General features: G+C 45.3%; 1 protein-coding gene across 1 annotated transcript in view; it reads left to right on the plus strand.

Annotated features, from left to right (window-relative positions):
* The window catches only part of LOC128412019 (deubiquitinase DESI2-like), a 42,936-nt gene extending 38,422 nt beyond the window's left edge, over nt 1–4,514 (plus strand). Inside the window, exon 5 of the mRNA XM_053384779.1 lies at nt 2,779–4,514. Coding sequence (XP_053240754.1) covers nt 2,779–3,021 — 243 coding nt within the window. The 3' untranslated portion in view covers nt 3,022–4,514. The remainder of the gene's footprint in view (nt 1–2,778) is intronic.
* Nucleotides 4,515–13,026: the final 8,512 nt, after the last annotated feature.

The raw sequence follows: 13,026 nt of genomic DNA on the forward strand, positions 1-13,026 counted from the left end.
TGTCAGGCTTGCTTCTCTGAGCCCTTATTGGCTAGACTAGCCTTCCCCAGCCTGGTGTCTTCAAGGTGTTTTGAACTCCAGCTCCCATCAGTCTCAGCCAACATGGCCAGAGAGGTGATGGGAGTTGATCAGAGGTGATGGGAGTTGTAGTCTAAAACATCTGGAGGACACCAGGCTGAGGAAGGCTGGGTTAAGTTGCAGTTATTCACATTGACAAGCTTCCCTGCTCTATTCAGAGGGGCAGGTTTAAATTTTTGGAGCCCAGAGCCTGAAGAACTTTGACTCACCACAGCAGCCTACTTGAATTTATACCCATTCTCCTTTTAAAAACTAATAATCAAAGAAACTTACAGTGAAAAAACAAGGTAAGGGGGGGAATACACATAAAAACAGCAATCATTAAAGCAATAATATTAAAACTTCAGCAAGAACATCATCAAACATCCAAAGAAAACAGTGATCACCAATTAAAAGCTGGCTTCCCTTCAAAATGCGGAAAGACAGGGAGGGAGCCTAGTGAATTGTCACTGCGTGGGGCCACTGCTGAGAAGGCTCTGCCTCTTGTATCCACCTATGTGGATGGGAAAGACAGCAAGGTCTCCAAGTCTGGTTTTGTAGGGTTTTGTAGGCCTCTGTCTGGAACTTTGGAGAGCCACTACTTGTCATTGAAGAAAATACTGAGCTCAATGGAGAAATGGTCTGATTTGGTGTGTGACACCTCACAATAAGAACATAAGAGCCTGCTGGATCAGGCCAATAGCCCATATAGTGCACTATCCTGGTCTCACAGCAGCCAGCCAACCAGATGCCTGTGGGAAATCCATATGCAGAACCTGAGCCCAAGAGGACTCTCTTCTCTGCCATGGTTTCCAACAACTAGTATTCAGAAGTATTTCTGCTTCTGACCTATGCTCTGTGTCACACAGACCACAAGGCATGACTGGTCAGATGCTTTAGCTTTGGTTAAGAAGTTGTTCAGGCCTGTTCTATAGAAACTGAAGCCCCAGCCAGGAGGTGATTTGGCAGGCCTACGTTAGTTCCACAAAATCACAGTCCTAGAACAGGCAGAGATGTTACCTTCTTTAGATCAACTTCCAAGCAGAAAGCCAGATGACTGCAAAGGTCTCTAGGCCAGCTACTGTTGGCTTGGTTTCAGTAACTTTCTAGTTCTCCCTTTTCTCGCCGTGGGATCTTGTTTCACAGCAGGCATTGCAGGGCTTGCCTCTCCACTCCTGCTCATTTGCCATGCTCTCTCAGCGCTGCAAGATGAAGGCCGTTCTGTCCCTAGAGCTTGCGTGTAGAATGGATTTTATGGCCTGTTGCCACTTGCTAGTTTGTTTTGTTACTTCTTGTAGGTCTTCTGTTTCCCTCTTCAGGGAAGTGTATGGTCTTCCCTTCCTTGACCCCACTGCCTGCAGTAGATGTTGAACAAATCCAGCTTAGGACTGTATTCTGGTGGTATGTGGGCATGTTCGTATTTAAACGAAGTGATGAGTATGTTTTATTTCCCGGAAATCTTCCATATAGGGCATGAGTAGGGAAACTAAGGCCTGGGGGCCAGATCTGGCCCAATTGCCTTCTCAATCCAGCCCGCGGACGGTCCAGGAATCAGCGTGTTTTTACATGAGTAGAATGTGTCCTTTTATTTAAAATCCAGCTCTGGGTTATTTGTGAGGCATAGGAATTCGTTCATTCTTTTTTTTCAAAATATAGTCTGGCCCCCAACAAAGTCTGAGGTACACTGGACCAGCCCCCTGCTGAAAAAGTTTGCTGAGCCCTGATATAGGGGGATTACACAGTTTAGGTTGCAAGTGGTGGTTTTGCCAGGACAAAACTGTAAGGTCCAGAGCCCTGCTCAGCAAACTGAGCAGGAAGGCCGCCTAACACAACAGGGCAAGCAGTGTATGTTTAAAATAAGAGAAGTAGTACACACCCTCTAAAGCAGGAGTACTGAATCTTTCCTGGCCTGAAGGCCACTTTCACCTTTGACCAACCTTCTGGAGTCCACATGCCAGTTGCAAAGGTGGACATAGAACTCTTCCACAAGCACCCCCACATGCACACACAGACAGACAGACAGACAGACAGACAGACATTCAGGCACACAGCCACCCATTCCTTAACTGATCCATGCAGCTATGCTGAGAAGGGGGTTATGGTTATTACCTTCGCTCTGCTCATGACATGATCGATGTAATGACCAGGAAGGGTAAGCTATATGCTCATCAGGTTGCTGCATCCCACTCACTCCAGCACAGCGTCTGCTTTCATTAAAATCTTTTGCAGTTGCTGTCGCCAAAGTCAGCAGGGTCTTGCGGTGGGGGGGTGGGGGAGGTGTCCAGAAAAAAATATATCTTATGAGTGGGGGAGACTCACAAATCAAAGGTTAGATCTCCTGATCTAAAGAGTGCCCCCCATGAAACCATTAAGTCCAAAGTCTCAAATTACCTGACTGCACCCCCAATCACAAGTTGCCCAAATAGTTGAAATGCCAACTTGCCAAGTGTTTTCCTCTTTGCTTTCGGGGTTTATGTGACACTTCCACATGGTCTGTGTGCTTCACTTCCAAAATAGAACGTTGCAGTGATATGTGGCATCATTTCTCTCCCACCTCCCCACCATAGCTGTCAACGTTTCCCTTTTCTTAAGGTAAATTCCCTTATTCTGAACAGGATTCCTTGCAAGAAAAGGGAAAATGTGAGGAGCAATCACCTTTCATCAGGCACCTATGATATAATGGTTACCTGTTGTTGTCGCTCTTCTGTCCATTTCCCCCAGATCCTGTGTGGGAAGGAAATCCCCCGCTGGGTGAACCGCCTGGCCTACTTCAGCTCCTGTATTCCCTTCCTGCAAAGCTGCCTGCCCAAGGAATGGCTGACTCCAGCAGCCCTGCAGAGCCACATCAGCCTTGGTCTCCACAAGGAAGAGCAGGGAGACACCACCGACGAGGAATCCCCGTCCACTTCCGTAGCGGCCTCCGCCTCAGGCCCTTCACGGACCTGCAGACACACAAGAGTCTGAACTGTGCCTGGAGGAGCCGTCCTGCCCAGCCTCTGCCTCTGCCCCATTGCCTGGTCACTTGCCATTGACATCCTTCTCCGAGGACACTGGACAGCCTCGCCTCTCAAGGAGAAGATGAACACCCTTGCCTCTTTTTTAAAGGACAGCTTGTTTCTCAGCCGCGTCACTCCAGAACTCCGTCAAAGAGTGTGGGGTTTAAGCTCCTGAGGCTAGGTGGTACTCTTTGATTTTAAATACACAAAACGAAACAAAAACTGCTAGAATCATGGGGATGTGGCACAGCAGGCCTGAAGGGAAGCCACACGGAGAAGTCCCTTACCTGGGACTCTTTTAATCCCCTGCCTCCTCCAGCAGTGACCACAAAAACACCTTCTCTCCTGTTTTTCTGAGGTGGCAACTTACCCATAGTGCACCTCTTTTAAGTACCAAAATCAGAGCTTACCTTTCTCACCCCAAGACCAGCAACAAGCTCCAGTTAATTCTCTTACCTCCTCAGTTTTCTTTCTTTTTGTCATCACTAGGTTCTAAAAACCATCTGAAGGATAAATGAAAGGTGCTGCCCTTCTACCGCCGCAGATTATGATTATGATGATTATTTTGTGAGTTAGAATATTGTATAAGAGACCGAAGGACTTGTTACCCTTCAACTACAATAGCAAAATTAATCTAAAAAAAATATATGAATGTGTGAGTCTGACTTTTTATTTATTTATTAGAGTGAGTGAGAGGAAGACACACAACAGTCAAGTTTGTAACTCCTTTCTGAGCAGAGGTTCTCAGGCCTTTAAATCCAGGGTTTTAATCTCAGGTCTTTAATCCGGGAACCTGTGTCCCTCTAGCTGTGGCTGGATTATAACTGACAATGCAGAGCTAGTTACCAAAACAGAGTCACAGCTCCTATTTAAGGCTCTGACTGAGGATGACTGCAAATATAGTAACTTCTGAGATAGGGTCTCATGAAGCCTTCAGCCTGAGCCCAGCATGGAGCTGTCCTGAGTACGTACCTAAGCGGGGGCCGGTGCTCACAACAGAACAAAAGCACCACTTCTTTAGACTTTCTTCGTAGGGAAATGTTGCTCCACCTGCACTCCCCACACAATCAGGTCCCAAGTTCAACCCCTGGGATATCCAGGTAGTAAAGACCTCTGTCTAAGACTGGCAGTCAGAATACACTATACAGTGGTACCTTAGTTGTCAAACTTATTCCGTTTTGGGAGTCCATTCGACTCCCGGAACAGTTTGAAAACGAAGGTGCGGCTTCCGATTGGCTGCAGGAGCTTCCTGCACTCAAGCGGAAGCTGTGGAAGCTGCGTCAGACGTTCGGCTTCCCAAAAACGTTCGCAAACCGGTACACTCACTTCCGGTTTCACAGTGTTTGGGAGCCAATTTGTTTGACACCCAAGCTGTTCGACAACCAAGGTACCACTGTACTGAGGTGGCTAGATCAATGGGCTGAAAGCAGCTGAAAATATGTTAGGTTTGGCTTTATTTTATTTTTTTTAAAAGTAAGGCAAATATAACTGTACATTCCAGAGGCAAAGGTGGGCAGTTCCTGTGTCCAGACAGCCAGTGTGGTGTAGTGGTTAAGAGCGGTAGTCTCGTAATCTGGTGAACCGGGTTCGTGTTTCCGCTCCTCCACATGCAGCTGCTGGGTGACCTTGGGCTAGTCACACTTCTTTTAAGTCTCTCAGCCCCACTCACCTCACAGAGTGTTTGTTGAGGGGGAGGAAGGGAAAGGAGAATGTTAGCTGCTTTGAGACTCCTTCGGGTAGTGATAAAGCGGGATATCAAATCCAAACTCCTCTTCTTCTACAGCAGGTTACCTGCCAGTCATGCAAAAGCCATAGGTTTCATATATATATGCACTCAGGCATGCATCACCATCCTCCATCCAGGAAGGAAGAGGCAGCATCACAGTTCCAGGGCACATTCCAGCCAGGCAAAAGCCCTTGAAGAGAGTGTGCAGCATGGCTCCTGGGAAGGGCCCTGAGAGCTGAACAGACAGAATTAGAAGGCCACATTTGGCCCCGAAGCCGAAGGCTCCCCACCCCTGATTTATATAATGACGTGTTGGTTCCTTCCTTCCAATCCTTTCCCTAATCATACCTAGCCTGGTTTTGTTCATTCCCAGCATTCCAAAATGTGCTTTTCTGTGAGCTTCGTACTGTGACCCCCCAATATCTCGATCTTTGGCAAAGTGCTTTAAGCGAGACAAAATGCCGTCTATGTAGCAGCTCTGTGGGTGAGACCCCTTGTCTCCACTGCTAGTTACACCACTGAGACGTCTTATGTGAAGACTGCCAGTTTTTTTTGCAAATCAAATCTTCAAATGCTAACAAGAGCCCATAGGATGAGATGCAGTGGAGGAGTGGCAAGATTGCAAAGGGTCCAAGGCAGCCCAGGCTAGATAGGAACAAAGTAAGTTGCCTTGCACCAGGCCTCTAGTTCATCTTCCTCAGCATGTGTGGGGCAGTGGCAGACTTTGGGTTTTTAAATTTCAGCGGCACCCTGTGCAACTCCAAATCCTACCCTCCGGCTGCCTTTCATCTTCTTTGATTTTTCATTGTTGCAGCATTCCTTGCAGTGCCCTCTTACCTTGATACCCAGTGTGGATGAAATGGTCACACACCCCTAAATCCGGGGGCAGGGCGGGCAGGAGAGCAGGGAAGTCTAATTGCTCCAGCGTAAATTCATGAACTGACAGGGTTCTTACTCTGTGCCGTTGCATTAATTACAAGCCTGTACAAGCTTCATTTTCTTTCAGGGTGGTAAAGGTAGGGTTTCCATACGTCCAGAATTTCCCGTTGGAAACAGTGTCCTGGTGGAAATCGCTGAAATGTCCAGGGAAATCCAGATGTACGGCAACCCACGTCAAAAGTGTAGATTTTGGCAAATTTCCTTAAGAAATTCATGATGGTTTTTTTTTTATTATCACTTTTTGAAATATGGCAACCCTCGTAAAGGGGTTTCAGTCTGAGTGCATACTAGTCCCTGGGTGCAGACATCAGTTACTGCTCAGGTTCTGATGTTTAGAGAAGGGCCATTGCTCAGCCATGGGGCATCTGCGTTCCATACAAGGTCCCAGGTTCAGTCTCTGGTATCTCCAGGTAGGGCTGAGAAAGACATCCTGCCTGAAACCTGGAGAGCCACTGACAGTGTAGACAATACAGTGGTACCTTGAGTTACAAACGCTTCGGGTTACAAACTCCGCTAACCCCGAAGTAGTTGGTCCAGGTTTCAAATTTTGCCCCAGAATGAGAGTGGAAATCACACGGCGGGAGCAGCAGGAGGCCTCATTAGCGAAAGTGCGCCTCAGGTTAAGAACAGTTTCAGTTTAAGAACGGACCGCCGGAACAAATTAAGTTCGTAACCTGAGGCACCACTGAACTGAGCTTAGGTGATCTGACTCAGTATAGCACAGCTTCCTATATTCATAAATCCTAAAGCTTCTATTTGTAGTACGAGGTGTGTCAAAAAATGACAGATGAATCTTGATGGTGGACTGGGATTTTTTGATTGAAAAAAATATTTTTAATACTTATAATCCAACCATAGGTTCCGAAGTGGAAATACACACACACACACACACACACACACACACACACACACTCTGTTAGGCTTTTCAACTTGTGAGAAGGAAACATTTCAGCTGCCCTGATAGAACAACCCCCTTCTTCTCCCTCTTCAGTCCTGTTCCAGTGGCTTTCCTGATCCCCTTGAACCATCAGAGGGTTTTTCAGTAGAGGTGGGATGGCCATCTGTCATTGATGCTTTAGATGAGATTCCTGCATTACAGGGGGTTGAACCTGGGCAAAGAGGTACGTCTTCACTGGGTGCCAAATGAAAATCATAGTGGGGATGAGGCACTCCTCAGAGGGAGGCCGTTCCAAAGGTCGCTGCAAAGAAAATTCACCAGCAGGCCTTCACCACAAACCTCATTACATGCAGGAACCACTTTCAGGGCTTCCCCTGGAGATCTTTGGGCAGGTTGGTCTAGAACAGGCATCCCCAACCTGCGGCCCTCCAGGTGCTTTGGCTTACAACTCCCATGATCCCTAGCTAACAGGACCAGTGAGCAGGGATGATGGGAATTGCAGTCCAAAACATCTGGAGGGCCGAAGGTTGGGGATGTCTGGTCTAGATGGAGCCATTCTTTCAGATATTTGAGGACCAAGTCATTTAGGGCCTTAAATGTCAAGATAAACACCTTAAATTGGTCCCAGGAGGAATTTCCAGGAAGTCGGTTCTGGAGATAGCTGGAAATCCACGTCCTCATGGGCTTCAACTCCCGTAGCCTGATCTTGGCAGTGTTGCAGTATACTTTACTCATAAGTAGGGGTGGGGTGGAAATTTGATTTTGTTTCCATTTTGATGAGCAACCACCTAAGTAGCATACTTTGAATCAACACGCAAACAAAAGCGCAAGTGTGCTTTGAAATTCACACTTTTCCAAATTCTGTAATGTAGTTCTCCAAGCAAAAATGCATATAGTAGGGAAATGTTTTTTATAAACATGTTTACGCTTATGAAAATAACATGCAGAAATGGACCATACTGGAGAAAATGTCTTGCAAAATGTGTATATTAGTCACAACTGAGTCCTGAAAATGTGTATACTAGTCCTAACGAATTTTTATGAGGACTTTTTTTTTTAGTTGCAGATTGCTGCAGAAATGTGGAGAACTGTATTTAGGATCTGTCCAAGCAAATCATGAATTCTCAATAAACAGGCCATCAGGAAGTGACCGCAGTCTCTGAGGAAAATGGAGCCTATACTATATACGGACACACACACACACTGCATAAGCTCTCCAATATAAGCTCCTTTCTGTACAACACTTAGAGTTATCTTTTTATACATTAAGTGGTATAGAAGTGGTCTAAATAAATTGTCTCTTAAAAAAACAACGCTATCTGAATTAGGAAGTAATTATTAGACTGAATATGAGTTGACCCTCTGCCATTGCAGATGGCCATGCCCAGAATCAGTCACATGCTGTTTTTTCCTGTGGCTGTTCAGGGCTGCTGACTCCACATTGTCTGCTGCTCTCTGTTTATCCTCCAAACTGGCACCGCACAGTCTTTTCCTCCTAAGTTCATTGAGCAATATTTATGTGAATCAGCATGATGGTGATCGTCATTATTTTGAAATTCCTAGAGCTGCTCCTCAGGTTGGGAGGTGGGGATTATGGGGCTGAGTTGCCCCTTTATTGCCCTGGAGAGTTAGCAGTCGTTGAATGCAACATCCTCTGACATTCCCAGGTCTCACTCTCTGCCAACAAACAGCCGTGTGACCTGCATTATGTGAAATGGCTTGCTACGCATGGCTTTAGTCCTGCCTGGGTGGGGCTGAGGAAAGCTTGCTGCAAAATATCCACTTGGAAAGAGGAATCTGGGGTGAGATGTAGCAGCAAATTGTTCCTAGTATTATGGCAGGCATTCATTGGCTGAGTTTCTGTTCTGCATTTGATTGCAAGGCTTTTTGTTTAAAAAGACAATTCTTTACATTCTGCTCCTGGTAGATACCATTTCTCTTGTCAAGTCTGAACTCCATCTACTTTTTGTTTGCTTGTTTTCTGTATTTTTATGGGTGTTGTCATTCTTTAAGAGCTCAGTCCTATACAGTGGTACCTCAGGTTAAGTACTTAATTTGTTCTGGAGGTCCGTTCTTAACCTGAAAATGTTCTTAACCTGAAGCACCACTTTAGCTAATGGGGCCTCCTGCTGCTGCCACGCCAGTGGAGCATGATTTCTGTTCTCATCCTGAAGCAAAGTTCTTAACCCGAGGTACTATTTCTGGGTTAGCGGAGTCTGTAACCTGAAGCCTATGTAACCCCGAGGTACCACTGTATATGTCTTTTCTAGCTCTACAGTTCTAGGATTCTAGGATTCTATGTTGTAGGATACAACTGCAAAAAAACCCACCGGTCCGTGGGGGCCCATAGTGCTTGCATTGTTTCAAGGTCTTTTGATTTGCAGTTATTGACTGGAAATTGGGGGGTCCAATAATGTCAGCTGTCCTGCCACCAAAAGCCATTAGAAAGAGGGGGACATATTTTTTTGCAATTTGCTAAACAAAAGCCTAGTGATTATTATCTCTTTACTTGACCCGATGCAACATTAAATTCCCATTATTGCTGCATGTATACATAGATTTATTTGGTTTAGTTACACACACAATCACCTCAATTTTATTTCTACCCTTTTGTGCCCTGTGGTGCTATTTATTTTTTCTCTTCTGCTGTTGTATTTGTATTTCAATCATTCCAATCACCCATTAGCATGACGAAGATCAGTTTCCGGGGTGATGTGATAGTGTCTGGACGAAACATTTCATTCTTTAGCTCCCTGCCTTATATATTGCCAGCCTTGGTTCATTTAGAAAATGGACGTAATGTACCTACTCCTGTGCCCTCACTGACCCTCAAAAGTATACGTTCTGCCAGCGGAGAATGCTAAATGCTTGTCAGTGCTCAAAGTGCGTTTTTCAAGTGGGCCTCATTTAGTTAACTTGTGCATGCAAAAATCAGGGAGCTTTTGGTAAACATGATGAGAGGCACTTAAGAGGCAGCTACCAAGGCTTTCAAAAAAGATGAAGAGGGAGTTGCTGCTGAATCTAACAGAGACGCCTTGCATTAAAACAGAGATGAATCACCTGGTATCAGCATACCTGATCTAAGAATGTCAGGCTGCCATCCTATGCCCTCTGACCTACAGTAGAAGCAATAAACTAGAGGTGAATTTTGAAATGCAGGAGCTCATTGTGACAACACCCATAGCCATGCCGACAAAGGAAAAACCAAAACTGCAGGCAGCTCTGTTGATCATACCCCAAGAGTACATCATCAGACATCAATAGCCCTATATCTGTATGCTGCATCTCTCTCTCTCTCTCTCTCTCTCTCTCTCTCTCTCTCTCTCGTGTGTGTGCTCAGCATGACATAGCATGTTGGCATCCATCTGCCTTGAAAGACAATGAAAGAGTGTGCCATCAGGGGTAAAGTCAAACCATTGGAGAGCCACAGTGCCTGCTGGGACTGTAGAGACCACTACAGGAGAGACGTGTTTTGTTGCAGCTGGGGCAGATGAAGGCGTCTGGTTTTGCTGTTAACGGATGCCTGTGGGAAGCGCATAAGCAAGGTATCATTCTCGCACTTGTGTTCCTCAGTAACTGGTATTGAGGTATACTGAATGCAATTCTAACCACTATCCTGCACTGCAGTGTGTATCAGGCCCGTATTGTGGTGGACGCTGGGTGAAAACACTGGCCAGTTTTAGCTGGGGAATTGGACAACGTTGAGTGTATGGAGCTAACTTCCTCTGGGTGTCTGCTGCCCTTGCACTGGTAAAAATATAGATAACAATGCACACTAAAACATTTCTCATAAAATAATTTTTATGGGCTGGTTTGCATCAGTTTCAATTCTGAACGATGGTAATAGCCCCCCATGTCTGACAGAAGAGATTGCGTACATGCTCTGTGACAATTCAGTGGAATGATCCAGAAGCCAACTGAACAAATTGGAAGAAATTTCGAAATGGAAAACTTCCGACATGCCTCCTTTCAGTAAGACAGTCACTTTCCCTTGGAAAGAAGCCTTTATGGTATATTAGATTCAGTCACTCAAGCAACTTACCATTTCTTGACATCTGTGCTCTGGTTACTTAGTATCCTCTCTTCACCTTTAGGCGAAAATAAATTCAAAAAGGAAGTACCCCTAGACACCTTAAAGAAGCAGCAGTATGCAGATGCTGCAGAAAGGTCTGGGTGAAACGAACAGCTGTCACATTTTCACCTGGTCTCACCTCAAAGGGTCCTCAGCCGGACCATACTATTCTTGGAGAAGAGTTTGGGTAATTCCCACCCTATCTTTTTGAATATGTAGAGACATATTTGTGTAATCATTGTTTGATTGGATTCTCCATAAAAAGTGACTGGGTGATGGCTTTTCCAAATGAAACACTGTGTGGAAGCAACCATAGCTGTTTTGCTGTTTCATGGGTGGATTTGTCTTTTTAAAAAGCTTTAGATAAACTGCAGAAATTATGTGTTGTACTTGCCCCTCTGGTTCAAGGCACATGAAGATCATCCAGAGAAAAGATGATGAGCAGCCTAATCCAATGCGTGCTGTACAATAATGTGTTTGAAGAAGGCCTTTGGTATTGATACCAGACTGCAGTCCTGTTGTTCTTGCTGCAATGCAGCTGAGTGTTTTCTGAGGAGTTAACAAAACAACAGGGTTGATTCTGAGCTGCTTATCTCTATCCTGGCTATAAAAGCTATTTCTACACACGCTCTTTGGACTAATGTGTCCCCTCAAAGCACTAGTGCTTGACTGCTTATGGCTGTCTTAGAAATTCAATGGGAGATAAAACATAACAGTTATTTTTAAAACTACATGACTGATCTTAATGAAATTTTCCAGAAGGTTAGATCCTAGGCCCTTTCAATTTTCCCTAACAGTTCTGGTTTTAAGACATTTAATGCCTTTTATTTGCTGTTTTATATGGTGTGGTCTTTATTGAGGTTCTTTTTGGTTCTGTTTAATTTTATTGTTTTAATTATGCAAACGTGATTTTTTTTTTAATTGAAGGGAAGCACAGAAGTTCTTTAACAGCACAACCCTATGCATGTCCATTCAGGAATAAGCCACACTGAGTTCAGTGGAACATACCCCCAGGTTAGTCTGCATAGGATTGCAGCCTAAAGTCGTGTACATGTTACTATGCACTCAAGCTCCAGTGTGTTCCCATCATTGGTGTTTGAAGCTGAGTACACATTACGTTAGCCACAATCCATAGGCATCCTATAGCTTCTTGAGAATTACTCCTGTTTGATGCGCTTTCCTTCAAATCAACTTCCATCCAATTAGAAAACAGAAGCCACAGTTAAGCCAAGGTCTGTACATCTCAGGCAGACAGCTTCAGTGAATTAGAGTTCAGTGAACTGGGGAAACAAACCAGGTACTGGATATTCCTGTCCTCTCTCTGGTCTGTACAGCACCTTAAGAAAAGGTGGAGTTTGTGGCTTGCTGTTGTTTCAACACAGTTCTTTTTCTATACAGATCACTGTGATAGACCCCTTATGTATATAAGGCATCAACAATTTTGTACGTTAGTGAGTAGTAATCGCAGTTGTATATGATGTTGCAGTGTTGCTACTCTTCATCCTCTACACTTCTATATTTGCTGTACAAAACAAACCAACCCTACAGTGTTTGGAGTATTATTATTATTTTTTAACCACTGGTTTATTTTGAAACAGTACAAATCTATAATATTCATTCGTGGGATGTGGCTGGTGCGGCTGTCACATGCTGGCAGCTTCTAAAGAGCTACAAGTGAGAGCTGAGTGCAGGGTGGGGACGAAAGATGGACAAAGCCGGCTAAACCAGGTGAGGATAGCTGATGGGTCTCAAACCCTCCATGAGTTAGGAACCTCCCCTGCATGCGAAGACAAGGTCTGGCAGATTGAGCACACGAGACTAATAGCGGGTCCAACAGTCAAGAAGGTGGTTTCTGCACATGCTGTAGAGGAAAGTTAGGGGCAGATGGGGTTCGTCAACCTGGGAAGGTAGCGCATCTAGGAGAAGGAAAGCTCTGATCCAAATCTGTGCTGCCTTGCGGGATATCTTCTGGACAACAGAAGGCTAAGGAGTAAACCCTACATAAATCTGGAGTGGAATCCCTAAGACTGTTGGATGGTGCCTTATACACCTCCTTGGGGCAATTCCTGCAGCCAAGCTGGTGCCAAACATATTGCTCTGCTTTCCTTTAGACCACATCAGTGAGGCCAAGGGGTGTGTGTGTTATCATCTGGGCAGCCCAGGACCTCCATACACACTGCCCAGGCTTGCGCCCCAAGGAGATCACTTTGGTGCAGCTGACGCAGTGGTTTGACTTCACCCCCAGAGGCGCAGTCCATCGTCTGGAGACAGATGGATGCCAACAACAGCAGCAGGATAATTTAACGCTCTCCTGATTCTGTTTTGGTGCAGAGCTCTG

Source organism: Podarcis raffonei, chromosome 1 (assembly GCF_027172205.1).
Source record: "Podarcis raffonei isolate rPodRaf1 chromosome 1, rPodRaf1.pri, whole genome shotgun sequence".
In the NCBI taxonomy this organism is placed as follows: domain Eukaryota; kingdom Metazoa; phylum Chordata; class Lepidosauria; order Squamata; family Lacertidae; genus Podarcis; species Podarcis raffonei.